The 24576-nt window shown below is 37.8% G+C and overlaps 8 protein-coding genes across 10 annotated transcripts; 3 read left to right on the top strand and 5 right to left on the bottom strand.

Annotated features, from left to right (window-relative positions):
* Nucleotides 1–130: 130 nt before the first annotated feature.
* On the bottom strand, nucleotides 131–1761 carry LOC105976508 (UPF0481 protein At3g47200). Its single transcript, XM_013001745.2, is given in 2 exon segments — nucleotides 131–174; nucleotides 177–1761. Coding segments are annotated over 2 exon segments (1500 nt in total). The 5' UTR covers nucleotides 1633–1761.
* A 271-nt stretch (nucleotides 1762–2032) lies between these two features.
* Nucleotides 2033–4146, bottom strand: LOC105976507 (protein IQ-DOMAIN 12). The gene is made up of 5 exons (XM_088825339.1): nucleotides 4018–4146; nucleotides 3662–3922; nucleotides 3455–3589; nucleotides 3268–3354; nucleotides 2033–2536 (listed from the first exon to the last, which is right to left on the bottom strand). Exons 1-5 carry the CDS (start codon nucleotides 4093–4095, stop codon nucleotides 2117–2119), a joined length of 981 nt encoding a protein of 326 aa, XP_088681465.1. The 5' UTR covers nucleotides 4096–4146; the 3' UTR covers nucleotides 2033–2116.
* Nucleotides 4147–6372: 2226 nt separating this feature from the next.
* Nucleotides 6373–9540, top strand: LOC105976771 (uncharacterized). The gene is made up of 10 exons (XM_013002037.2): nucleotides 6373–6777; nucleotides 7459–7546; nucleotides 7769–7860; nucleotides 7959–8077; nucleotides 8177–8292; nucleotides 8382–8509; nucleotides 8595–8681; nucleotides 8816–8876; nucleotides 9096–9257; nucleotides 9371–9540. The coding sequence occupies exons 1-10, from the start codon at nucleotides 6428–6430 to the stop codon at nucleotides 9428–9430; spliced, it is 1263 nt and encodes a 420-aa protein (XP_012857491.1). The 5' UTR covers nucleotides 6373–6427; the 3' UTR covers nucleotides 9431–9540.
* Nucleotides 9541–10477: 937 nt separating this feature from the next.
* LOC105976663 (AAA-ATPase ASD, mitochondrial) lies at nucleotides 10478–12034 on the top strand. The gene has a single exon (XM_013001917.2). It carries the CDS (start codon nucleotides 10478–10480, stop codon nucleotides 11873–11875), a length of 1398 nt encoding a protein of 465 aa, XP_012857371.2. The 3' UTR covers nucleotides 11876–12034.
* On the bottom strand, nucleotides 11878–15694 carry ARP (apurinic endonuclease-redox protein). Its single transcript, XM_088825336.1, has 11 exons — nucleotides 15569–15694; nucleotides 15373–15493; nucleotides 14955–15040; nucleotides 13815–14008; nucleotides 13393–13715; nucleotides 13196–13306; nucleotides 12957–13094; nucleotides 12810–12857; nucleotides 12591–12671; nucleotides 12319–12478; nucleotides 11878–12213 (listed from the first exon to the last, which is right to left on the bottom strand). The coding sequence occupies exons 1-11, from the start codon at nucleotides 15613–15615 to the stop codon at nucleotides 12092–12094; spliced, it is 1431 nt and encodes a 476-aa protein (XP_088681462.1). The 5' UTR covers nucleotides 15616–15694; the 3' UTR covers nucleotides 11878–12091.
* On the top strand, nucleotides 15362–18415 carry LOC105976661 (zinc finger CCCH domain-containing protein 39). 3 transcript variants are annotated; one of them, XM_088825338.1, is made up of 3 exons: nucleotides 15362–15749; nucleotides 16466–17338; nucleotides 17959–18415. In XM_088825338.1, the coding sequence occupies exons 2-3, from the start codon at nucleotides 16525–16527 to the stop codon at nucleotides 18225–18227; spliced, it is 1083 nt and encodes a 360-aa protein (XP_088681464.1). In that variant the 5' UTR covers nucleotides 15362–15749; nucleotides 16466–16524; the 3' UTR covers nucleotides 18228–18415. The 3 variants fall into 3 exon arrangements, with proteins under 3 accessions (XP_088681464.1, XP_012857369.2, XP_088681463.1); XM_088825337.1 differs by lacking the exon at nucleotides 15362–15749 and adding an exon at nucleotides 15979–16136; XM_013001915.2 differs by lacking the exon at nucleotides 15362–15749 and having other exon boundaries at nucleotides 15828–17338.
* A 157-nt stretch (nucleotides 18416–18572) lies between these two features.
* On the bottom strand, nucleotides 18573–19585 carry LOC105976506 (putative F-box protein At5g04010). Its single transcript, XM_013001743.2, has one exon. The coding sequence runs from the start codon at nucleotides 19426–19428 to the stop codon at nucleotides 18658–18660; it is 771 nt and encodes a 256-aa protein (XP_012857197.2). The 5' UTR covers nucleotides 19429–19585; the 3' UTR covers nucleotides 18573–18657.
* A 451-nt stretch (nucleotides 19586–20036) lies between these two features.
* ERD15 (dehydration-induced protein (ERD15)) lies at nucleotides 20037–22098 on the bottom strand. The gene is made up of 3 exons (XM_013001986.2): nucleotides 21719–22098; nucleotides 20817–21152; nucleotides 20037–20415 (listed from the first exon to the last, which is right to left on the bottom strand). The coding sequence occupies exons 2-3, from the start codon at nucleotides 21118–21120 to the stop codon at nucleotides 20273–20275; spliced, it is 447 nt and encodes a 148-aa protein (XP_012857440.2). The 5' UTR covers nucleotides 21121–21152; nucleotides 21719–22098; the 3' UTR covers nucleotides 20037–20272.
* Nucleotides 22099–24576: the final 2478 nt, after the last annotated feature.

The raw sequence follows: 24576 nt of genomic DNA, 5'->3' as shown, positions 1-24576 counted from the left end.
ACAAAAAACAGAATTCAAAATCAATCAATAAAACATTTTTTTTTTCTTTTTTTTTTTTTGGTTAAATGAAGGAACCGCAGCAAACCACACTACATAATGGAATACGAAGAACACCGTACGTAAAGGATCATTATTTGACAGGGTGCATGGTATACCATGTCTGCAGAAAAGTGCAGCAAACAATGCAATAGCAGACCAAGGAGTTTCGAATCGGGTATGAATCAGATCCGCGAGCCACGTTTTTGCTCGGTTTCTGCAATGCGCTTCGACGTAAGACTTGACTTGTGCAAAGGTATCGATATCCCCGTATCCAAACGTATCGATTTCACTAAACACCTCGACAGCTTTTTCGTGAGTGGGGAAACTATTTATCAGTATCCCTTTCCTCTGCAGCTCCTTCACATCCGCGGGGGTTTCGACCAGCGATTTCATGAAGATGACATACGCCAATACGGCAGGCGTCGCCCCACTGTTTGGCGATACCTCGTACGCTATCAAATTGGATAATGTGACTCGGGTTTGAGGGGACACGTATTGAATCGGGAGTTTAAGTTGGCCAAATAAAGCATGCGACTTGAATGTAACGTCCACGACCGAGTGACTACGTCTAGGCTTGAAGTGAATGCCCTTTGCTTTCAGATCCATGACCGAACGAAACGACGTGTGGGATACTTCGACTTCTGAGATTTTCCTTGATAATCCGCACCGCAACCACTTGTGCGCTCTTATTCCAGTCGGCTGTTTGGCTTCGTTTTCGCGGAGATTTGTGTGTTCGGACAACTGCTCCGAGACGTGAATAGGCGGAAGCTCTTCATTTTCCCTGATTACTCCGGTGTGCTGTTTGGGTTTTGGTTTGGGTTTGCGTTTGTGTCGGGATTTGGGTGTTTCGACAAATGCTCTTCGACAAGCTTCCAATATGTGAATCGGAGGCTCTTCGTTTTCTCTGACAATGTTGAACTGATATTGGACCTGCATCTTCATGGTCCAACCGATGAAACGCTGAACTAAACTTTCGACGGTTTCTTGTTTGCGCTCCTGTAGTAACAACTGTATAACCTGGAAAGGGATTTGATTCTCGAGCACAAAGACATCGGAAATCATGATTTGGATGGATGCAGCCATACCGCAACACGCAAGCCAATCCGAGTGGTTGTTGTTCTCGATGCCTGTGCAGTTGTTCATCAAGTTTATTATGAAGCATCCATCCAAAAGCATCATCATACCTAGTCTCTTGTCATCGTACTTTTCGACTTCGACAATGGTGACGTCAGCATAGCAGGATCTGATGTCATCGATTTTCTCGAGAACCTTGTTGTATAGATGGAGCTTTTTGTTCTCGTCGCCCTCCGCGAACCAATCCAGGCAAAGATACTTAAATACCTCTGCCTCGCGGAGCGATGCTTTTCCGTGGTGGTAAGGGCCAAGGGAAATGATCTCCGGATCGTACACGTGCTTGTTGGGCTGCCTCTCCCGTAGGTGTGGTGGCACTCCGTGTATTAACCGCTTCCCCCATCCTGGTAGCCATTTTCTTGCCAAGGGTTCAACAAGTTCCGAGAATTCTTGAATAGTTACTACAGCTCGTACCGTTTGTTGACTTTCTTCGTCATCACTTGCTCGTTCGATTTCTTCCATTGCCAAATCAATATCACAAGCACTCGGTTTTGCTCACGACCTGACCTGAGTTTACGGTGCAGCAGCAAGCACCTATTATGCAGCAAGATTTGTAAGATTATTTTACGGAAATGGCAAAGTCAAAACCGTCGAGAGGTTCGTACAGATCATACATCCATCCTCTACGTGACTCTGCATTATTATTATTCTCCTCTTCAACTTGTTCCTCAAAAGTCTTTTTTTATAAATTGTCGACAAGGACACGATGTCAATTATTGTGTTTAGATGTCAACTATTTATAATATTTTCTTCTGCCCCCAAAATGTAAATGTGATCTTAGGTACTAGGATCAGCATCTACGGTGGAAAATGCGGTTGAAGAGTCGAGATTCTTGAATGGTGTGTAAGAAGCAATGCGAAAATTCAATAAAAGTCTTCTCATATATATCATCCTCACTTTAAAATACAGAAAAGAACCAAAAAAAAAAAAACGAAAAAGTGACTGATTATTCTCTTGCTAATCGCAACGAAACACTGTTTCTTTTATAAGGGCTGCTGATTATTTCATCACTCCGTGAAGAAAAACTGAGTTTGCGAGGAGAATCTTGACCGGAATATTCTTCGCACAACCTCAATCTCCGCCTCGGAGTGCTGAGCGATCTCGACTTAGCCTTAGCAGATTCCGTAGCAGCCATGTACCCTGCTAGAACCGGTGAACTCGGTAAAGATCTTTCTTCTCCAATCGACTTCTCTTTCACGTTAAAAAAAGATCTCCTCGGTAGCGAAAACGTCGAATCCTCTGTAATCCCATGTTTTCTTGGAGTTCTCATCTTCAGTTGTGCCAGCCTAGTTGTATCAACTGTGTCTGAATAAGACATAGGCTTCAACTTCTCCGTTTCTTCACGATCAAATCGCTTACTCCTTTCCTTCAACCGAAAAATCAAGAAATCATCGGAAAATAAGATACTATAGCATATATGTATAGCAGCACGTACTAGTGTTGGTCATATGTATAGCAGCACGTACTAGTGTTGAATGACCATCTCAACCAAAAGCTTAAGGCAATGTTTGGAACTGTTTTTATTTTGTTCTCATTGTTTCCCCAAAACAAAATGGGATTTATTACACTTTTCAAATCATTTTCTCAAAACAATTTCAAAAGTTTCTCTCTCCTCCAGACATGATGTGACTGCTATGTCTTCACTAAAAAACAAATAAACATCACTTCACCTTTCAATTTTCTTCTTCAAAAATATCTTTTTCTAACACCTTTAAACATGATTTGACTTCTACAGTGTATTTTGTCTCCTTCCAAAATACAAACAAACATTACTTTCATTCTCAAATTATTCCCCCAAAACATATTTCCTCAAAATAAGATCCAAAACGGTTCCAAACATTGCCTAAGCTGTTAGTGAAATGAATCATTTAATATTAATATCTCCAATACGCCCCCTCAAGTGCAGGCGAATTACATTTGAGGCCTTGCACTTGAAATATTTTTTTAAATGGGTGGCTGTGGGATTCGAACTCAGGACCTTTCATTTGGCCTGGCTCTGATACCATGTTGAATGACCATCTCAACCAAAAGCTTAAGCTGTTAGTGAAATGTATCATTTAATATTAATATCTCCAATAACTAGAATATCAAAGTTACCCTTTTCTTCATGCAGTCCTTTTTAGTAACCGCTTCGATCGAAAACGAGCTTAAATCCCGATTCGAGAATTTTTTATTCGAGTGAATCTATCCGGAAAAAAAAAAAGGGAACAAAATGAGACGACGTTTTCTACTTCAAATATGAGGGATTGAATTGATTGATTGATGAGGAAAAAAAAATACTTACATTGAGCTCTTGAGAAAAAATGGCATATTCTTTTAACGATGCTCGTCTTCTAACGAAGATTCTTCTCACTAGTTCGCCTCGAGCCAATGCTTGAATCTTCACTATTCCTTTAAGTGCACTTAGTGCTTTTCTTGCCTGCAATAAGTATTCCAATTTTTGTTTGAAGTTATAATAATATTAGACTATTGTATATAACATAAAACTTACAAGATGCCCCCGGTAAGCGCTTTGGATCTTGATAACCGGCAAGGGCAAATGCGTCATTTCGACTCGACGCGGGATGTTGTTAGTGAGGCGTACGACTTCTGCGGCAGCGTTTGCAGCAGCCACAGCAGCTTCTGCAGCAGCTGCTGTTGCAATAGCAACTGCCATTGCATGCTTTCGCCTTTCCTCTTCGGCTTCCGTTACAGGATACTGTCTGAATTTCGACCTCGGAATAAACCATCTCCGATTCTTGGATTTCTTGTCCTGCTAAATATTTTGATCATCACAAAAAAAATAATAATAATAAAAAATAATTAAGTGAAGATCAAAAGTTGGTGTAATATATATTTTCTTTTTACCTCTTGAGATTTTGGTTGTGAATCAGGAGAGAGAAGCTTCTTGACATAAGTGAATAACCAGCTTTTCTTATTTCCCATTTCAATTGTGTTTATGGCTTTAATCTTTTGAATCTCTATTTATATTTATTTATTTCTTGAATTTTTTTAAAAAAAAAAACATTTTTTTTTCTGAATTAATAAGAGGGGATGAGAAGAAGACAGAAGGGAAATACACCTAACTAAATTCATTTGATGCATGCAAGAGACAAAGAAAAGCAAAAGAAAGGACACGTCATCAATTTATAAAGTCAAGCATTTTGGTAAATATGTGCAAACATTTTCTTGGATGTAACTCTTCAATGGTGATGGTGCAAGATTGCTCCTTTTTCTGAAAAATTCCAGAGGAAAACAGACAAAACGAGTACAAACTAGAGCACATTCCACGAAATTTAGATGATTATGTTGAATTTGACAACATAAGGGTGGAGATGTAAGAAAAAAATCATAGTTGAGGAGTAGATGTAATTATCCAAACACGAGGGATTTTTTGTAATTTGACCATACCTCAGGGATGGTTGTAATTTACCCTAAAATGACTCAGTTGCTTTAATTACCATATGGGCATTGTGCTTTCTTCTAAGGGTCAATTTCACCACAAGAGTAAATGGAGCCTTGAGACAATTGTTTTCTCAGACAAAATGTGTTGCAGTGAATCTGTGTAAATGTAATATCATAGTACAGTGATGAAGGACAACACTTATTTAATTACTGTAAAAAAATAAGGTAAGATTTTTTTTTTTTTTTTTTTTTTTTTTTTCTTCTGATGATACTCTTGTTGTTGTACTTTAGTTAACCAAAGACAAATACACTCTACCAACCTTTTCAAGTGAAAGATTCTTCTTTTTACTTTGTCTTTTTATTCCTTTTCCCATTTTTTTGCCACGTGGCACTGTTGTTAATATAAGGTGTCATGACAGGTTTCAAGCTGAACAAAAAACGTGTTGTTTAGGAGGTTATTTTGGTACTTTCACATTGTATTGCACATTTAAAATGTATTTTTAATATATAAAATAGTTTCTTAACCAAGAAAATTTTAGGAGCTGAGCACTTGGTATGATGAGTTGAATAAATTAGTACATGGTGCAAAAATAATTTTGAGTTTTTTTTTTGTTTTGAGAAAATTAGGAGTTGGACAAAATTATTTCATTTAAATAAATAGTTTATAACTTATAAAATGTTAAATAATTTTATAACTAACGTGATTTGGATGGGCCCATCAAATACTGTTAAATATTGGCCCATGCGGAATTTGCGGACTGATTATCTAACATATTTGGGCCTCTGAAGCCCAAATAAGTGTATACTAATTGGACCTAGAGGTGGTAAACGAGCTGAGCCGACTCAAAAAAACTCGAACTCGAGTTTTTCGAGCTCGAATTTATTTTTTAGTTGTTCATGAGAGGAGTTCTCATTCACAATATATTTTTGCAACGACTTTGAAGTGCATTTTATATTTGTCGATTGCTAGATTCACTTTATCTAGATATTTATATATGCATGGTTAGCCAACCGAAAGTAATAATGGGAATTACCTTCATGGGAAAAGGAATTCTGCAAATCGATGAAGTGAGGAACGACACTCTTGCAGATAAAGAGTTACGTACATGCACCTATTCGATAATGTCATTATAACCGGACGAATCAGCATGCGAAGAAGCATTCAACAATGCTAAAAAAACAGTATTATTGGTTAACATAAACGGGATTTCGTGTGGCATACAGTTGTACGGCCGGTCCAAATCTTTACATCCAAGAAATCGATAATACTGATTCCGATTTGTTCATGGATCTCGACTGTGCTGAGAATATCGTGAACCCTAATGCATGGCAATTACGGAAGTTTCTTGATTGGATAAGTGTTTTTTGAGCTCGAGGACTTGTTTGTTCGGTTGATTTGAATTATGTTTGGATTATCGTAACTCTCCATGATTTTGGTGATGATTTTATGATATTTGGCATTTTTTTGTCATATGCACTAACACATGCTATTTGCGCTTTCTATAAGTGCAGGTACAGTGCGGTTACGGTGCACTCTCGGTGATTTCGGAGGCCCGTAAACCGAGCGTACACCGTGAGAAGAGGAACTTATTCTCATATTCAGACTTAATTTTTGCAAACTTTGTGTGTTAGTTAATGGTACATTACATACATAAGCTTATGTATGCAATTTTTGCATCTCCAATTTGGTAATTTTTTTCCTTTAAATACCAAAACGACGCCGTTTTGGACCAAATTTCAAAAAAAAATTACCTCAAGGGTAAAAGTTAATTAATTCACTAATTTTAATAAATAAATAAAAAGTTAAATTAATCAAAAATTGTCAAACATTTGAACAATTAATCGGTAGTGAAAAGAGTTGCAGAGAAGAATAATGGCAGCAAGGAAGCGGGCTTCAGCAACTGCAGACGCTACCCAGAAACCCGAACCCGAGAAACCCAAGCCCGAAAGCCCGCCATCGGATCCCCCAATTCGACCTCCGAAATTCCCAACAATTCTCAAAATTTTGCTCGTATTTTTGATCCCATATTCCTACTTGATTTTCTATCACTGCAAAATTGATTATGAGCTCAAGAAATCGATCTCGATCAGTGCTTTCGTCAGCATGATGGGGTTCTTCGTTACGGTAAAAATGATTCCTGTGGCGTCTAAATATGTATTGAGAAGGAATTTATTTGGGTATGATATTAATAAGAAAGGTACCCCTGATGGATCCATTAAAGTGTAAGTTTAATTTGCTGATCATTGTTTTTTAATTCTGCAATTATGATTATTAATAGTGGATTTACTGAATTTTAGAATGCTAATTTTTTTTCTTAAGTTTGCAATTATGATTATGAATTGTGGGTTTACTGAATCTTAGTATGCTAATTTTTTTTTAAAGTTTGCAATTATGATTATGAATTGTGGGTTTACTGAATTTTAGTATGCTAATTTTTTTCTTAAGTTTGCAATTATGATTATGAATTGTGGGTTTACTGAATTTTAGTATGCTGATTTTTTTATTTTTTTAAGTTTGCAATTATGATTATGAATTGTGGGTTTACTGAGTTTTGAGTTGAAATGTCTGTAATTACAATTTTTTTTTTTCTAAATTAAATGAGCTATTGAAATGTGGATTCATCGACTGAAAATTTTGTCTTGTTAATTGATTTGACAGAGGTTTTCTCAGTGCATCAAGATAATTAAGGACTATTTTACATTAGCCTTTTGGAGTTTAATCTTGTTTGGTTGAATCTGTATTAAACATCGGTTTCGCTAGTTAAATGAACTAATATAGCAGTTGACTTAGCAAGAATTTCTCGACCGGTGCAAATTTAAAAAAAAAAAAAACAAACTCGGAATTGGAGTTCAACCTTCGATGTGGATGTCTTTTCATTAAGTTTGTAATTTGATGATTCGCAGGCCTGAATCGTTGGGCATTGTTGTCGGGATAGTTTTTCTAGTTGTGGCGATCTTGTTTCAGTACTTCAACTTCACTGCAGATTCAAATGTAAGAATCGTTTATTGCCTACGCTTGCACACTTTGTCAAGATTTGCGTTTCTTACATAATGAAACATGTATGGATAATCGGGATGATGTAATTTAGTATCGTAGTGTCGTAGATGTTGTTAGCAATAGTGGATGAGAATGTGTATAGATGTGGGACCTAAGTTATAATCCCTACTCGATATTTTTACGTTATCTGAACTTGTTTTCTTTTTCTTCCTTAAGTGGCTCGTTGAATACAACGCTGCACTAGCGTCAATTTGCTTCATGATTCTTCTTGGATTTGTCGACGACGTTCTTGATGTACCTTGGAGAGTGTGAGTTTTCTCGAATGTCCCATTCAGCAGTATTTCGAAATAACCTCTGCGTTATATGCTTAATAACTTATCTGCCCTTGTGAAATTTTTGAAGACAGGAAATTAGTGTTGCCATCTATTGCCGCTCTCCCGTTATTGATGGCTTACGCTGGACATACAACTATAATTATACCAAAGCCACTCGTTCCTTATGTTGGATTAGAGATTTTAGATTTAGGTAAGTTGTCAATTTTCCTTTTTTAGTTAGATGTTATAAAGAACCCGTTTCTCAATAAAATATTTCACCTTAATTAAATACGTATTTTTTGGCTAATAGGGTGGATATATAAGCTCTACATGGGGTTATTAGCTGTATTTTGCACAAACTCGATAAACATTCATGCGGGCATCAATGGCCTCGAAGTTGGACAGACAGTCGTTATCTCTTGTGCTGTAAGCGAATTTTTTTTTTTTTTTTTTTTTTTGCATTATTTAGACCTGATTGCTTGTGTTGAATCTAACATAGTATTTTTTTTTTACAGATTTTGATACATAATATCGTACAAATAGGGGCGTCTAGCGATCCGGAATACAAACAAGCACATGCATTCTCGATTTACCTTGTTCAACCTTTGCTTGCAACTTCTTTAGCTTTACTCTCTTATAACTGGTAATGATTCTTGCTCTTCCTTTGATTTAGAGTTTAAGCCGTATTTGCGTGCTAATTATCCCCAGTTTTCGTCTTTTTGTGAAAGGTATCCATCTTCGGTTTTCGTTGGGGACACCTACACTTACTTTGCTGGGATGGCTATGGCTGTTGCTGGAATTTTAGGCCATTTTAGGTATTGTTTCTTCATACATTATTGATTGACTTTATGAGTCGTTTTAGACCGCACTTTCTTTCTATTTGTGGTTTTTCTTCGTTAAAAATTAACTTTTGGATAACTCGTCGAATTTTTTTATGATTCTATTTCAGCGAAACACTTTTGGTATTCTTCGCTCCACAAGTTCTGAACTTTCTGCTTTCTCTCCCTCAGGTCTCTCTCTCTCTCTCTCTCTCTCTCTCTCTCTCTCTCTCTCTCTCTCTCTCTCTCTCTCTCTCTCTCTCTCTCTCTCTCTCTCTCTCTCTCTCTCTCACACACACACACACACACACACACGCGCGCGCACACACACACACTACACTTCTCACAGTCACAATGAGTGACCAAAGAAAACGTATAGATTAATGACTATTATTTTAATAATTCTGCCAGCTGGCTGGTATTATACCTTGTCCGAGGCATAGACTGCCAAAGTTCGACCCCAAGTCGGGACTTCTAACAGGGACAAATGACGGGACACTTGTCAACTTATTCCTAAGACAATTTGGTCGGATGTCTGAGAAAACCCTTTGTATTCAACTCTTAGTTTTCCAGGTATATTCATCAATCCGTTTTTTGTTGGAATCATTGTACACAAATGTGAATATAAACTGATGGAGAAACATTCGAACGAAGTGACGTAACTCGATTTATGGGTTACATTACAGGGCGTGTGCTGCGGATTCTGTTTCTTGCTGAGGTGGTTCCTCACAGGGTGGTACAAGTGATTGGTTTCTGCTATTTCCAGATATATTTTAACTAAGTACCAGAGTGGCTGCATTACTTATATTGTGAATTTTATGATATAAATTAAATGATAATATATCAATTTTCTTTTCTTTTTTTTCTTGACAGGAAATATCAAATTTATTGTTTAAAGCAAAAAAGAAGAAACCAAATCCAACACGAACTGATATTTCTCTGCCTCACCGACCTCAAAATAATGTTATATAAAGTGTACGTAAAAGACAAGACAACGACACTGATTTTTTTTTTTCTATTGCTTGGTACAAGAGTTTTCACACTAGATAACAAACATGTGATGACCGCGGAAAAAAACATACTCCGATTCGGTAAAAATATATTAAATTATTAACTCAATAATTTAATTTTCGCTAAATTAATAGAATTTTGCAAGTTTCAACTGTATTAATTTATAGAGGTTTAACTATATATATATTGGATAAATTACGACAACCCCTAGGTAAGGTTAAATTGCGAAAAATGAGTAAGGTTAAATTACGAAAAATACCCCTCTTGTTTGATAAATTACAAATTTACAACCATCCAGAAACTATGAATCTTACACGCCCACTCTTGTGGTGTCATCACTCATAAATTATGAATCTTCTTACACGCCCACTATTGTGGTGTCAAATTCAAGATATTCTTCTAGATTCTATAGAATGTACTTGTTTTGTGTAAAAATATAGGTTATGATGCACCACAATCTGATAGTTAAAAGCCAATAGTCACATCTTATAATCATCTTGTTTCAGAATCTGGAGCTGAAATGGATTAAAACGAGTATAAACTGGATAATATTTCACATAATCTATAAGGTTCCATTAAATTTGTAGTTGGGGATGTGATTGTAATTACCCAAACACAAGGGGTATTTTTGTAATTTGATATCACCTCACGTGTGACCATTTACCCTCTATATATATTATTTTCCTCAATCTGCTGACTTCACACTTATCAATTATCATTTTTTGTAACGAAAACTTAATTTCAAGAAGAATAAAGAAAAAAATAAAGAATTGCTGCAAGAAATGAAGTTTGGAGAATTATTCGCTCAATTGGGTTCCGCAATCGCCGCTTTCATGTTCTTCAAAGCGATTCTGGATCAATACATCCCAACCCAGCTCAGAATCTCCGTCGGAAAACACTCCGGCAAGCTCTTCAGCTTCCTCTCACCGTACATCCAAATCACCTTCAGCGAGTTCGCCGGCGAGCGTCTCATGCGCAGCGAGGCCTACTCCGCCATAGAAACCTACCTGAGCACCACCTCCTCCGCCCAGGCGCGGCGGCTCAAGGCGGAGACACTCAAGAACAGCACCCACACCCTCTCCCTGAGCATGGACGACAACGAAGAAGTCGCCGACGAGTTCAACGGCGTCAAACTCTGGTGGGCCTCCGGCAAAACCACCTCCAAGAACCAGACTTTCTCCTTCCAGCCAATCACCGACGAGAAAAGATTCTACAGCCTAAGATTCCACAAGAAACACAGAAACTTCATCATCGGAACTTACCTCAGCCATGTAATGAAAGAGGGGAACGCAATCAAGGTGAAGAACCGACAGAGAAAGCTCTTCACCAACAACGGCTCATCCTGGAGCCACGTGGCGTTCGAGCACCCCGCCACGTTTCAAACCCTAGCAATGGATCCCATCAAGAAAAGGGATATTGTCGATGATCTCACATCGTTCACGAAAGCCGAGCATTTCTATTCGAGAATCGGCAGAGCATGGAAACGAGGCTACCTTCTGTACGGCCCGCCCGGAACGGGCAAATCGACCATGATTGCCGCCATGGCTAATCTGTTAAGCTACGATATCTACGACCTCGAACTAACCGCGGTTAAGGACAACACCGAGTTGAAGAAGCTGCTGATCGCCACTTCTAGTAAAGCCATTATCGTTATCGAGGATATTGACTGCTCGGCTGACCTCACCGGACAGAGGTCCCCGCCTGCTAAGAAGAAAGACGAAAGCGACCCTCTGAGGCGAATGGCGAGAGAGGAAACGGAGTCGAAGAGTGCCAGCAAGATTACGCTTTCAGGGTTGTTGAATTTCATAGACGGGCTTTGGTCGGCTTGTGGGAGTGAGAGGATTATTGTGTTCACGACTAATTACGTCGAGAAGTTGGATCCGGCTTTGATTCGAAGAGGGCGTATGGACAAGCACGTGGAGCTGTCTTATTGTGGGTTCGAAGGGTTTAAGGTTTTGGCGAAGAATTATCTCGATTTGGAGCGGCACGAATTGTTTGATACGATCGAGGGTTTGTTGGGTGAAGTGAAGATTACTCCGGCTGACGTTGCCGAGTGTTTGATGCCGAGAAATATCGTGGGGGATGCCGAAATTTGCTTGAAGAATTTGATTTCAGCCATGGAAACTGCTGCACAAGTTGAAACAGAGCAAGTCTCTGTTTCCGACAAGATTATGCCCTGATATTTCGCAAACTCGTTAAATTTTCAAGCCCGAGAGAGTAGAGTGTAATGAGATAACAAAACTCGGTGAAAATTTACACATTACTGAATTTCCGATGGAATTAGCGTTCCTTAATATAAGGCCCAAAGGAATTCAATCTCAAAATGCTATTCGATTCAAGTTGCGTTTTATTCGATCGTGTTTTTTAATATCGTAGAAGAAGAGCGAAAAACGAGCCTATAGCTTGAGAACGAGGCCAATTGGACTATGATCACTCCCACCAACATCAGGGAGAATGTACGAGTCGTGTACTTGGTCTGCAATTGATTCCGAGGCAAGGAAATAATCGAGCCGCCACCCTAATTAGAACACAATTATAAAGTTAAATTGACGGAAAGAGCAAAATAACGTGTCTACTGTTTAATTGGTCGATATTAAAGAGAGAAAAAAACGACGGAACACACCTTTGTTTGTCTTGCGTCCACCATGCCTGTAGCCCCAATATGTATAGCCAACGACGTCAGGGTGCTGTTTACGAAAAGTATCAACAAACCCTTTTTCAAGAAAGTTCATTTCAAATGATTTTCTCTCTTCGTCAGTAAAACCTGCACTTCTTTTGTTTCCCTGTAATAATAAAAATCGAGAATCGGCAATTTCAGATCAGCCAGTCCTTATAGACGAGAATTCCAAAACAATAGAAATTCATCGGCTAATATTCACGAAGCAAGTTACTCACTGCTGGGTTATAAATATCAATTTCTTGATGGGCACAGTTCAAGTCACCGGTCAGAATCACAGGCTTCGACCGTTCCAGATCCTGTAAAATCACAATTTCAAAATAAAATATTTAACGAACCAAATCTACGTCCATCGGTTGTTACAATTCAACGAGAACTCGTATAAAAAAATCGTCTTCCAAAGAAATGAACACAAGACAATAACTACCGAGACTTACTTTCATATAGTTGCTGAGAGAAGGATCCCACTCAGTTATCCTGTACGACTATGGAAAAACGGGATTAATCATCCTCCATTTTATAGTCTAAAGAACTGTGAATTAGCATAAGAAGGTGTATGTAATACAAATTCTCGAGTTTTATACCAGTCGTCTGAGACCATCACCAGAATTAGGAACGTAGCCACACAATAAATAGAAGCTATCGTATTCCACTGTCACAAGGCGTCCTTCACTGTCGTGATCCGATATGCCCAAACCGTATCGTACAGAAAGTGGTTTTATCTGCCAAAGATCGAGAAAGTAGAAAGTAAACTACGTTTATCCTTCAATAATAAAATGCAACAGTAACTATCAGAGCGAACAAGAAGGAAAAAAAAAATTACTCGGGAAATGATAGCTGTTCCTGAATACCCCAATTTCGAGACACTGCATGTCCAATAGCTATTGTCGTAACCTTCTAGGAGAGACCGTCTGATTGCATCGACATCTTTCTCCTGATTCAGAGAGTGAAGTTACGATCATATTTATAAATAAATAAACAAACTTAAATCGACAGTTTAGAAACAAAATGAAAACTCACCTGTAGTTTCGTCTCTTGCAAACATAATACATCAAAAGATTCTCTTTGTGTAAGTTGAAAAAAAGCAGGGGAGCTCTCCAACTTCAACAAAGCTCGTAAACCGTTGACATTCCACGACATTAGCTTCATATGTGGCGTATCGGCACCAATAGGAGGTCGTCTCATACTTTTAGGATTGTACGCGGTCCACCCGTTTTGCGGCTTCTTGTGAGCAAGAACTGTCCAAGGTTCCACAATAGGAAGATCGGCATTGACACGCGTGTCGGTTTTGGTGGTGCTGATTCTTGAAGAGATTCTCTTTCTCGATTGGATGGATTTTTCACCTGATATTATTAGCAAAACAATCGTTTATACTCACTCTGCAGAATGTGAAGAATACAATGCTTCGGCTTTAGCACATCCCAAGAGAAAGATTACAGCACCTTCGGTTTTAGTTGATTCGATGATGAGCTCCTGCTCGGTTGTGTGGTGTGAGGATTTGATGTTAACATCGTTTTCTATTTGAACATGATCGCTTTCTGATAAGCTTTTAGTGCCATCCATTGGACGTTTAATGCAACTCTTCAGGACAGAGACGAGTTCAGACTTGGCACCTTTCGCAGGGATACCTATACTTCTACAAGTACAGAAAAAAATGGAACGACAACTCAAATAAACAATCTGGTGCAAAAAAAATTTACCTGAAGCAAAATACTAGGAAAACAAATATATAAACGCATAACGAATCGTCTTAAAGCAATCAATTGTGAAGTTGAATGAGTGTATATTTTACACTCGATTTATATTCTCTTACGAAGATTTTTGTAATATTTTAGCAAATACATGGTACTTAAAGACTTGGTTTATATGTTTTAGGTGCAAAATAGAGAATAGGGCGATATAAGAGCAAAACGGTAAAAAACGGGGCGGAAACGAGCTAAAATGGACAAAAAGCCAACCGAAGAAAAGAAGAAGCCTCGGACGGCCGTCCCAGAATTACACTACAAAACCGGACGGTCGTCCGATTTTGCAAAACTTGGCAGAACGTCTCAGAAAGTGAGGCGGCCGTCCGAGATTTGTACATGAAACTCGGACGGCCGTCCGAGATATCGATTCTGCATGCAAACTATCAAGCACAAACGTAGTTTTCCAGCTCTTTCCTTAGTCGAAAGAAGAACAAAACCAAGTTGAGGCAAACAAATAGCGATGTGAACAATAGAATAGAAGCTTGCAAAACATCTGATTGATTAATAAATATAATCCACAAGACCACCCAATGCAATACGACTCTGTTGTGCTCGTTCAATCAATAGAAATTACGGTTCACAAAATGACCAAATCGCAACAGTAAATAAAAACAACTACATTTTCACATAGTCGAGCGTCTAATAACCACTTTCCAAAATATGCAACTAGCATTTACTTTCCGTTTTTTATTTCGTAAGCGTCATCGTAAACAACATGTTTTCAAACTTCATATAGCCTCTCTCGACTCTCTTCTTACCACCGTCCAACAAACCCAAATCGAAATTCATAAATTAAGAACACAAACATCTAAAAAAAACCCTTAACATTTCATTTACCTTAACTTTGTTTTAATCTCCTGAAGAGTCATTTTCTCGATAATTGCAGGATCATCCTCAAGAATCCCTCTTTTAATAATACTTGCCTATATTCCAAACAAAAATACAGTCACTATTACATCAAGAGAACTCCCAATTAGAAGCTAATTCAACTTGCAAAATGCAAACACACATAAAATAAATGGCAGATTACGGCCACCCCTGAGTTAAGGTCAAATTACGAAAAAAACCCTCATGTTTGGGTAATTACAATCACCCTTCAACTATGTATTTTCTTACACATCGAACCCTTACTGTGTTAGATTTATCTACCGAATGAAGGGTTTTTTCGTAATTTGACAATACCTCAAGGAGTGACCGTAATTTGCCCAAATAAAACTATCAGTGTACGAAACTTATGTAAATATATGCATGTTACCTCGTCCAAACTCTCTGTAGCTGATGCTGGTGAGCTGAAACGGTGTCGTTTTGAGGACATTTTGAAGTTCAAACAAATCGGTCTGTGAAATTTAGGTACCCTAGAATTCACTGCATAAAAACTGCGACAAAAAATTCAATCAATCGCCAGAGAAATGGAAAGCTCTTCAAAAAAGAAATTTATGAATAATACGTACCACCCTGCACTTGAACAGAAGAACCCTAATTTAAGAGCAAAAACCATTTGGAAATTCCAAAGATGGAGAGCTACGTAAGCATCGGGAATCGAGGGAAAACCGCCAAAAAAAATAAGTGGCGCGAGCGGGAGAAGTTGGATTTGGGCTTATTTATCCTGGGCTAAAAAGCCCATATCTTTAGGTGATCGGGCCTGTAAAGAAACAGTTTTTATTGATTGATTGAAAAATAGTTAAAAATTAATAATCCGATTTAATTAATGATCCTAATCCTAATCAAAAGGCTAATACGAGGAAACTGTTGGGGGGTTTTAGGCGTCTTTAGGGTTTTGGTATTCCATCTCTTCGCCAAATTACTATAGAAAAATTCAACTTTCCTTTTTTAATTCCTTCGATTTAGGGTTTGAGGCGGCGCCCCTTCTTATACTTGTTTATTTATTAATTATTTTTTTGTACAGAATCTGCTCTTCATTCTCTAATTTTGGATTATCAATTTCCAAAATTAAAAAAAAAACAATTCTTTATTTTTGAATTTGGGGAAGTTGATTTGATTTGATTGGATTTGATTCAGGTTCGTCGATTCCTGAATCCTTCATAGGAATTGTTAGTAGGAAGAAAAAAAATTGGATGATTTTGTTAATTACCGATTTAAAATTTTGATTTTTTGATCGCGTATCCTGATTTGGGATTTGGGATTTTGGATTTTGGATTTTGGATTTTGGATTGCGATTCTGGATTTTTGATTGATTCTTTTATATACTGATTTGTTATTATTCAATTGATTTCCATGCCATTGATGATTTTTCGTGGGTGATTTTTACATATACAATTTTTTGTTTTGTTCTTCTGATTGTTGATTCGAGATCCCTTTTTGGTATTGATTTTGATCGATTTCTCCAGAAAAAAAAAAAAAAATCATTCAGAACAAGCAAATTGGATACCGATCGAAATTCTCCGCGATGAGTTATCCAGATCCTACACCTCCTCCGACGTATCCATTCATACCACCACCTTTCGCCGGCGGCGATGGCGCCGCCCCCGCCGCCGGATTCTGGCCTGGATTCTGGACCGGAAACAACGATCAACACCACCAGCACCAGCAACAGCAACAGCAACAACAACAACCTGATTTAATGTCCCAATTCGACCGCCCACCTTACAAAAGACCGAGAATTGCCGAAAAGCCGACGAATTTCCCGCCTCCCGTACAACAAACGAATCCGAGAATGAATCCACCGAACATTCCGGTTAACAAAGGAACAAGCCACATATTCTTCAAGACTCGAATCTGCTCCAAATTCAACGAAGGCAAGTGCGAGAACGGAGACCAATGCTCGTTCGCTCACGGCCCCGAAGACTTACGTCAGCCCCCTCCAAACTGGCAAGAGCTTATCCGAGAAAAGGACAGAGCGTCGATGAACAACGCGACTTCTTTCGGAGGCAATGGCGGCGATGATCGGAGAACGATGATTCATAGGATGAAGATTTGCAAGAAGTTCTACAATGGGGAGGAGTGTCCGTACGGGGACAAGTGCAACTTCCTACACGAGCGCCCTTTGTCCCCTCCGGTGCGGAAATTTAGGGCTGATGATATACCCGAGCAGAGGGAGAGCTCTGCTATCAACGTTGGAATGACATGGGATGCTTCGAGGGGGAATGCCGGTGCGGATGTTGATCATAATAAGGTTTTCTGGAAAACGAGAATGTGTAGCAAATGGGAGATGGGGCAGTGTCCGTTTGGTGATCGTTGCCATTATGCTCACGGGCAGTCAGGTATGCATCGAGATTGTTTTTATAAGTTTTCTTATTGTATTTCAATCTGATTGATTGTATTGATTTTATGGTTGTATAGGAGTCTGAGTCGAATGATTACGATTAGGGGTGAATTTTGCAACGAATTAAGATTTGAAATTTTCGGACTTTGGAACTATTTTTCATTCTGAATTCTCAAAAGTTCCATTTTTTAAAATGGGATTGGGATACATGTTAGATCATTCTGATATTCTGATTTTCGATCCGATTTAAATTTCCAAAAATGTTTTCAAAATTTCCTATTAAATTCCGGATAGTGATTAAAATTTTGGAATTTCCGGATCCCGCTGATTCTGATTCAAGAATTTCTGATTCTGCAACATGTTTTTTCATTCCAATTTCCGATTTTGCTTTTTTTCTAAACCAAATTGACATCCGCATTTTTTTTGAGTGCTAATTCCGATCCATCCGATTTCCAGCATCCTTATATGTTTCTTTTGCTTATTGAAGATGGATATTTTGCTTGATTCTTGCTATCATATTCTAACTTTGTCTAATCCATTGTTTTATTATATACACAATGTTACTTGTTTGGCTGATCAAAACAGAAGTTCTGATACGGTTTATTGATTTGTCTGCAGAATTGAAGTCACATGTCAGCGTTAGCGACTCGGTTCACTTCGAACCGGCGAAAGAAGCCGTCTCGATTCCGAGAAAGCCCGTCCCGGTTTCAGCATTTACCGCAGCACCAGCTAACAATCTAGTGGCAGCTATACCTACTTCAAATGGAGATGAAGAAAGCAAGAAGTTATCCAAATGGAAACTAACAAAAAAGATTAATCGAATCTATGCTGATTGGTTAGATGATATGACACCTCCTCACAACTCTCCTACCCAAGAAGACATCTAACTAAGCTTTCTTTTATTTATTTTTTTTATAATTATTTTTTGAATATTATCTCATAGTTGAATTAGCAGCAACAGGTTGTTAGTGATTTTTGGTTTTGCCAGTTGATTCTTTGTCTCAATTCATTCTTGAATTATTTGATTTATATTGTAAAATTATTCAATAAGGAATTCAATTCATTATTGATTATTCAATATACCTGCATTTTCTTTTTCAAATTCCTTATTTTATTATTAATTCAATTAATTAAGAAAATAATTCAATTTTTTTTTACATAATTCATAAATAGGGTAACTTGAACCTACACCCCACACCCCTGATATTTCCAACGATGTTTCGGGAATAATTGTAATTTATCGATACTATATGGAGTTTAAAGTTATTTTAGTGAACCTTAGGGACGTAGATGTAATTTAGCCTGGTAAATATGATGTTAATAATTACATGGTAAAAGAAAATGTTGCAAATACCTAAGAGCATCATCAACACACACATATCTCCAGCTCACTATACTCAACAGCCCTACGCTCATCTTCTCCGCCACCACCTTCCCGGCGGCGCTCTCCCTCAGCCCCAATCTCAAATCCGCCACCAGCCCACTAGCGGCGCCGCTCGAGCAACACCCCGCCGCCGGCAGCTCCTTGGAGAACCACCCCTCCAACCCCAGTATAAAGCTCCCTTTCCCCCTGCAGTCCATCACCGTGAAAACGGCGTCGAACCCATGCAACACCACGTTCCACGTGATCCTCAAGCTGTCCAGCTCGTCGAACGCCGTCAATTCGCCGCTCTGATCCACGTCAATATCGAAGCGGAAGACCCCGTTTTTATCGAGCTTGAGCTGGGCGCCGGGCTTCAGCACCGTGGCGAAGGAGCCGCGGGTGTTCTGGATGTCGACGGCGAAGGCGAAGTCGGCCATTGAGAGGCGGGGTTTGGGGGGCTTTTGGAGGCGGCGCTTCTCGGCGGCGCGGCCGAGGGAGTAGAGCTTGCTGTAGGGTACTGCGGCGGCGCGGCGGAGGTTGGAGAGAGATGGGTAGGTTGCGGAACAAATGGGGTGCCAGAGGTGGTCGGAGGACATGGAAACAGACCAAGATTTGCAGACGCAGGAGGCGGTGGCTAGGGTTTCTGGGTCGAGGTGGTCGCCGATAAGATCAAGAACTTGCCATGGTGGTGATGAACCTTCTCTCATCATTTCATTCAAAACCATTATTTTTTTTTTTTTCGAATCCGTCGATTAAATAGATTTATATTTTGGAATGAATGAGCGATCGACAGGTGTCTTTTGCTAGAGTGGTGTTGTGTGCTAGTTTGCCACGTCTTGGGTTTTTCATGACTAAGTAGATTCTGGGATCTGCCACGTGTTACCAAAAGGATGTGTTTGTCTGTATAAATTTAACCTCGTATCTTGAATCTTACTGAAAATTAAACCAAATTACTTGAAGAAAAGGGAAAAAAGACAATCCCTCAATTGGTTTGAATCAAGATCGATCATCAAAAGCTTGCGTTCGACTCGATAAAATATTCGTTTGAGCTCGACTCAATTGCTTACTGAATCAATCTCATACAGGACTTTTTAAAGCTCTATAAAATATTCGAACTTTGCATTCAGCTCTGCTTACTCCTTTTGGCTTTTGCTATGCATATGTTTCTTGACGTAAATTGACTTAAACGTCCATTCCCGGCTTGTCGACATTTTGTCAAAAAATTCTTTCAAACTGGTGTTGTTTTTGTACTCTCTTGCAATTCAATTGTCGCTCGAGCAATATTTAACCTAAACCCTTTACAGGCGCAAGATTGATAAAACAAACGGACATGTTTCGGAATTCTTTTTTCTCATTTCTACAACACCCTTTTTACATTTTTCTTAACGGTTAAAACTAAACGAAGAACGTCAGAATATGAACAAGGCTATTAAAGTACATGAGAGAGTTCAAACCTTGCTCTATACAGAAAACTTACAAGTAAAAAACAACGCTAAAAAGAAACCTGCTGCTGCTTTGTTGAGCCATACTTCGAACTAACACGACCCTAAACAAGGCTATAGTAGGCCTTCAACGGGGTTGCTGGATGAAACGGGGCCCGCATCTTGGGCTAACAATCTTCGCAGGCTTCTCCCCATAATTTGGAGATATCGGGCCTCTCTCTCTCGGAAAGCTCATGTTCTTCACTAGCACCCCGGCATTCTTGCCGAAACCTGAACATCAACCCAAGTACGATTAACTACAATTCATGTTTTACCAAAAGAAGAAAAGCCAATAACTGAAACTCTCCAATCGTTTTATCTACCAATTATACAAGATATAATATTCATAAAGTGAGGTAATATAATCGGACCGATTTGTTTATTTCCTTCCTAATTTGATAGCGAGGCTTTTTTCTGATCAAACTAGTAGCAATATTCCTTTTTTTTTCAAAATTAGTGTTTACCTAAAGCTTACGGCGACGTGAAACGTAAACAACTACAACGATTTGAGTGTTAATTCAGATTCGAGATCAAATGATATAGAAAGCAACAACTACTACAATTCGACAATGATATACGGTTTCATCCAGAACTAAATACTATTTTCAGCGATTTTCTGTAAAAAAACTTACCCCTGTGATGATGCGTCTCGGACTGCAGAAATTCCTCATACTGTGCTTCCATATTCAGGATATCCTCATCAACACCAACATCGATGGTATCAGGCAACAAGCCGACAACATCGTTTGCATTGTCTTCCTCGCCGAACATGTCGTCTCCATGGTGCTCGCTCAGCCAGTAGTCCCTGAACCAGGTGGCGGTGGTGACAAGGTTCCACCACTCCGGCGAGAAGTCCTCCACTTGCTGCACAGCGGCAGGAATGAACAGAGGTGCGTTCGGATTCAGCGTCGACCTTCCTCCGGATACAAGAGCCATGATCGATTTGCTGCCGTTTGATCAAAACACACCTAACAGAAGAAAAACTTATTAGATAATTGTTCTCTTCAATAATCCATCACTAAGAAGCAGAACACACCGGGAAAAAAGCCCCGACGAACTAACCACCACCAAATCGAAAATTAAATCCATGAAAAAATTCAATTCCACTTTTATCAGTGCTATTCCCCTCTTTGCTAACACAAACTACTTCAATTTTTCAAAGCTTTAAGCCTGTTTTTAACGATAATTTTACTCAAAAAAAAAAAAAAAAACTCCAGCAGGATTACTGATCAGAGGTAAACCCTCAGTAATCTAAATTACTTGATCTTCTGAAATTTCACTTCCATTAAAAGATCCAAACAAACTACAGCTAACAAACACTAAAACGCTGTTCTAGTGCGCTAAAACTGTTCCGAGAAGAACTATGAGAAGATCGGCAACAGCTGAATATGCTTTATTCATAAAATCAAAAACAAAAAATCAATACGAGTAATCGATCTCGAGATCTATGCATTCAAAAGGTTCATTACGCTATCCATAGATTCATCAATAAAAATGAAAAAAATCAGACGAAATTTGAGTCCACGAATAGTACCTTCAAAGGCAAAATATCCTCTTTCTCTCTCCTCTCTCTTTCTCTCTCTAGCGTCGAGTTGTGAGCTTACACGTAAAGAGCGATAACTTGTACGAAGGAAATAGTATATACATAGGCCGTAAAATCCAAGCCTGAGTCTACCGAACCTTAGGTTTGGAGTATTTCCCAAACCTGCCCACTGATTGATTTTAAAGTAGAGAGAGAGAGAGAGGGTCTCGTTTGGTTGGAAGCTGCAACTTGCTCTCTGTATATCCAATTGTGACGCTCCAAATAATTACGGACCCAAACAGACCGTAGCACGCCAAAAGCGAACACCGTAATAAGGAACTGTACATTACCCTGTAAAAGTTGTACATCAAATTATCAATAATGAGTCGGTCAGGTTACCGGGAATAGCCGGTGACGCAAGAGGATAAGCGCGTATCGGTTCATGAATTTGGAATTTATTAGTGGGTCCGGGTGGGCCCCACCAAACAGGTCTAATAATTGTCGTTTCTGATTGGGGAAGGATCGACGGCCAGGAGAGGTGACGCTTTTGATCTGACGGTCGAAAGTGGAAGAATTTGGTTTGGTGGTGGGACCGGGTCTTTGGCTGAAAGCATGTGTTTGGGTTGGATTGGTCGGTAGACGGCCTAAAAAGCATTTTATTTACTTGGAAATTGGGATTATGAAAGAAATGGAAATTCATAGGAAGCTAACGGGCGGGCCGAAAATTTTATCGGGCCAAGGGAATGGGCTTTGGGCCGAGAAATTTCGTATTTTTTGTAAAAGAAATGGAAATTTATTAGTAGTCCTCAAATCTAATTTTACTAACAAAAATTGACATGTTTTTCTTTTTTTTCGATTAGAATCTCATTCATAAAATAAATAATTACTATTTTTAGTTTATGATTATATTTTTTATTATTTATTATTCTCAATAAATATATTTTTCCAAAATTACGGACGAACCATTGGACGGTGGAATCACTAGAAATTTGTGAGTTGAATTGTTGTAAAACAATGGAAGTTGAATGTCTCTTAAACTATCCTGCAGAAAACAACATTATTTTAAAGATAATTGACCAACGAATAGTAATTGAGAACATCATGGCAGCTGATAAAGAGGATGAAGCAAAAAGATGATAATTCTACTACAATGCCCGTATCTCGGGCGGGAGCTTCTAAACGAGCAATGTTCTCTAAATATTCTTTTGTTGAACTATGACAAAAACACACCGAAAGTTTTTACAATATCTTAAAAAAAATGAAGAATGATATGGAAGGTGACATTTTCAACTTCAAGAAGAAACAAAAAAAATTGAATCATATTTTATAGATTCTTTATAAATTTATCAAAAATGTAATAAACTATATATTTGAAGCGTATTTCCGAGAATTATTAATTTATATTTAGATGGGGCATATATTTTTTTTTAAATATGTTTTATTTTATAAATTTAGCTAACTATTAATTTCGTATATTTTTCTTACCGAAAAACGATATTATTTAAACAAAATTAATAATTTGTCAGGTATTAATTTATTACCGAAAAACGATATTATTTAAACAAAATTAATAATTCGTCAGGTATTAATTTACGATGCGAGATTAAACAATCTATATAATATATAAAAGTTGAATTGCATGCCTAATTGATTGACATTTGTCAATTTCAAATGATGACATGTCCTTAATTTCATCCAATGTGGCAAATTGATTGGTGAAAATAAATCATCAAAAAACATGTCACTATTTTCCAAAATTAAAAAGATATTAATTATTTAATTATATTTTTATATCATACCATTTATAAAATACTTTAAATATATCAACTTTATTGGAAAACTCTAAATAGTTTTATTTTTTAATTTAATTTCAATAGTAATTAATTTAATTTAAATTCAATTTAAAATCTTCACCTATTATAATTGTATGATTGACGGTGTTACGAAAATTGTGTATTTTAATTCATAAACTTGGATTTATATAAACAAAATATTGCAGAATAAATCATTTGATATTATACATTATACATGAACATGACCAGAGAATGTGTATCGTAAAAATTTCCCTGATGGTTGCTTCCATCTTACATCGACCCCCTTACGGTGTGATTTTTCACGGAATTTTTTTTATTACGTGGAATATTCACCGAAAATGCAGATTCTACCTTGCACACGATATTTGTTTATGGTACTTTTCAAAGACAAAAATTACCGTAAGGGGCACTTTACACGAAATATTTTTTCTTCTTAAAATCTTCACAACTTTTTAGTATTACTATTACCTCCCCTAAAGGTATTTTTTGTATTTAAAAAGTAAGATAAAAGAAATGTCACGTCTGCAAGGGTAGAATCCACATATTACATGGAATAAAAAAAGATTCCGTAAAAAATCACACCATAAGGGGGTCGTGTAAGACATAAACAAACATCTGGGGGATTTTGGTAATTACCAATAAATAGGGGTGCTTTCCGTAATTTAGCCTAAGTTCATGAGGATTTTCATAATTTATCCTATTAACAACGATTATCGTTCTTTTCACGTCTTAATGTTTGCTTATACCCTTACATTATTTCAAATAATTTTAATGTCAGTTTGATAATATAATTAAATATTAATTTCTAATATATTTAATATGTGTTTCTTGATGTATCAGGTACCACACATAAGGAATTTGATATAAAAGTTGCGACATTGAATATAATTGTTTATTATACAAAATAATAGATCATTGCAAAAACATTGATGCAAAATCAAAATTAGGATTGTGATTAGTATTAGCATTAGAATTACGATTATAATAAATATTCTTTGAATTAGTATTGGTATTAATACTATGATTAGGATTCGGATTAATATAGTATTATAATTA

This window comes from Erythranthe guttata, chromosome 11 (genome assembly GCF_056151865.1).
Source record: "Erythranthe guttata isolate IM_541 chromosome 11, IM_541, whole genome shotgun sequence".
NCBI lineage: Eukaryota > Viridiplantae > Streptophyta > Magnoliopsida > Lamiales > Phrymaceae > Erythranthe > Erythranthe guttata.
Note: the sequence above shows the minus strand (reverse complement) of the source record. Positions and strands in the feature narration are given on the sequence as shown.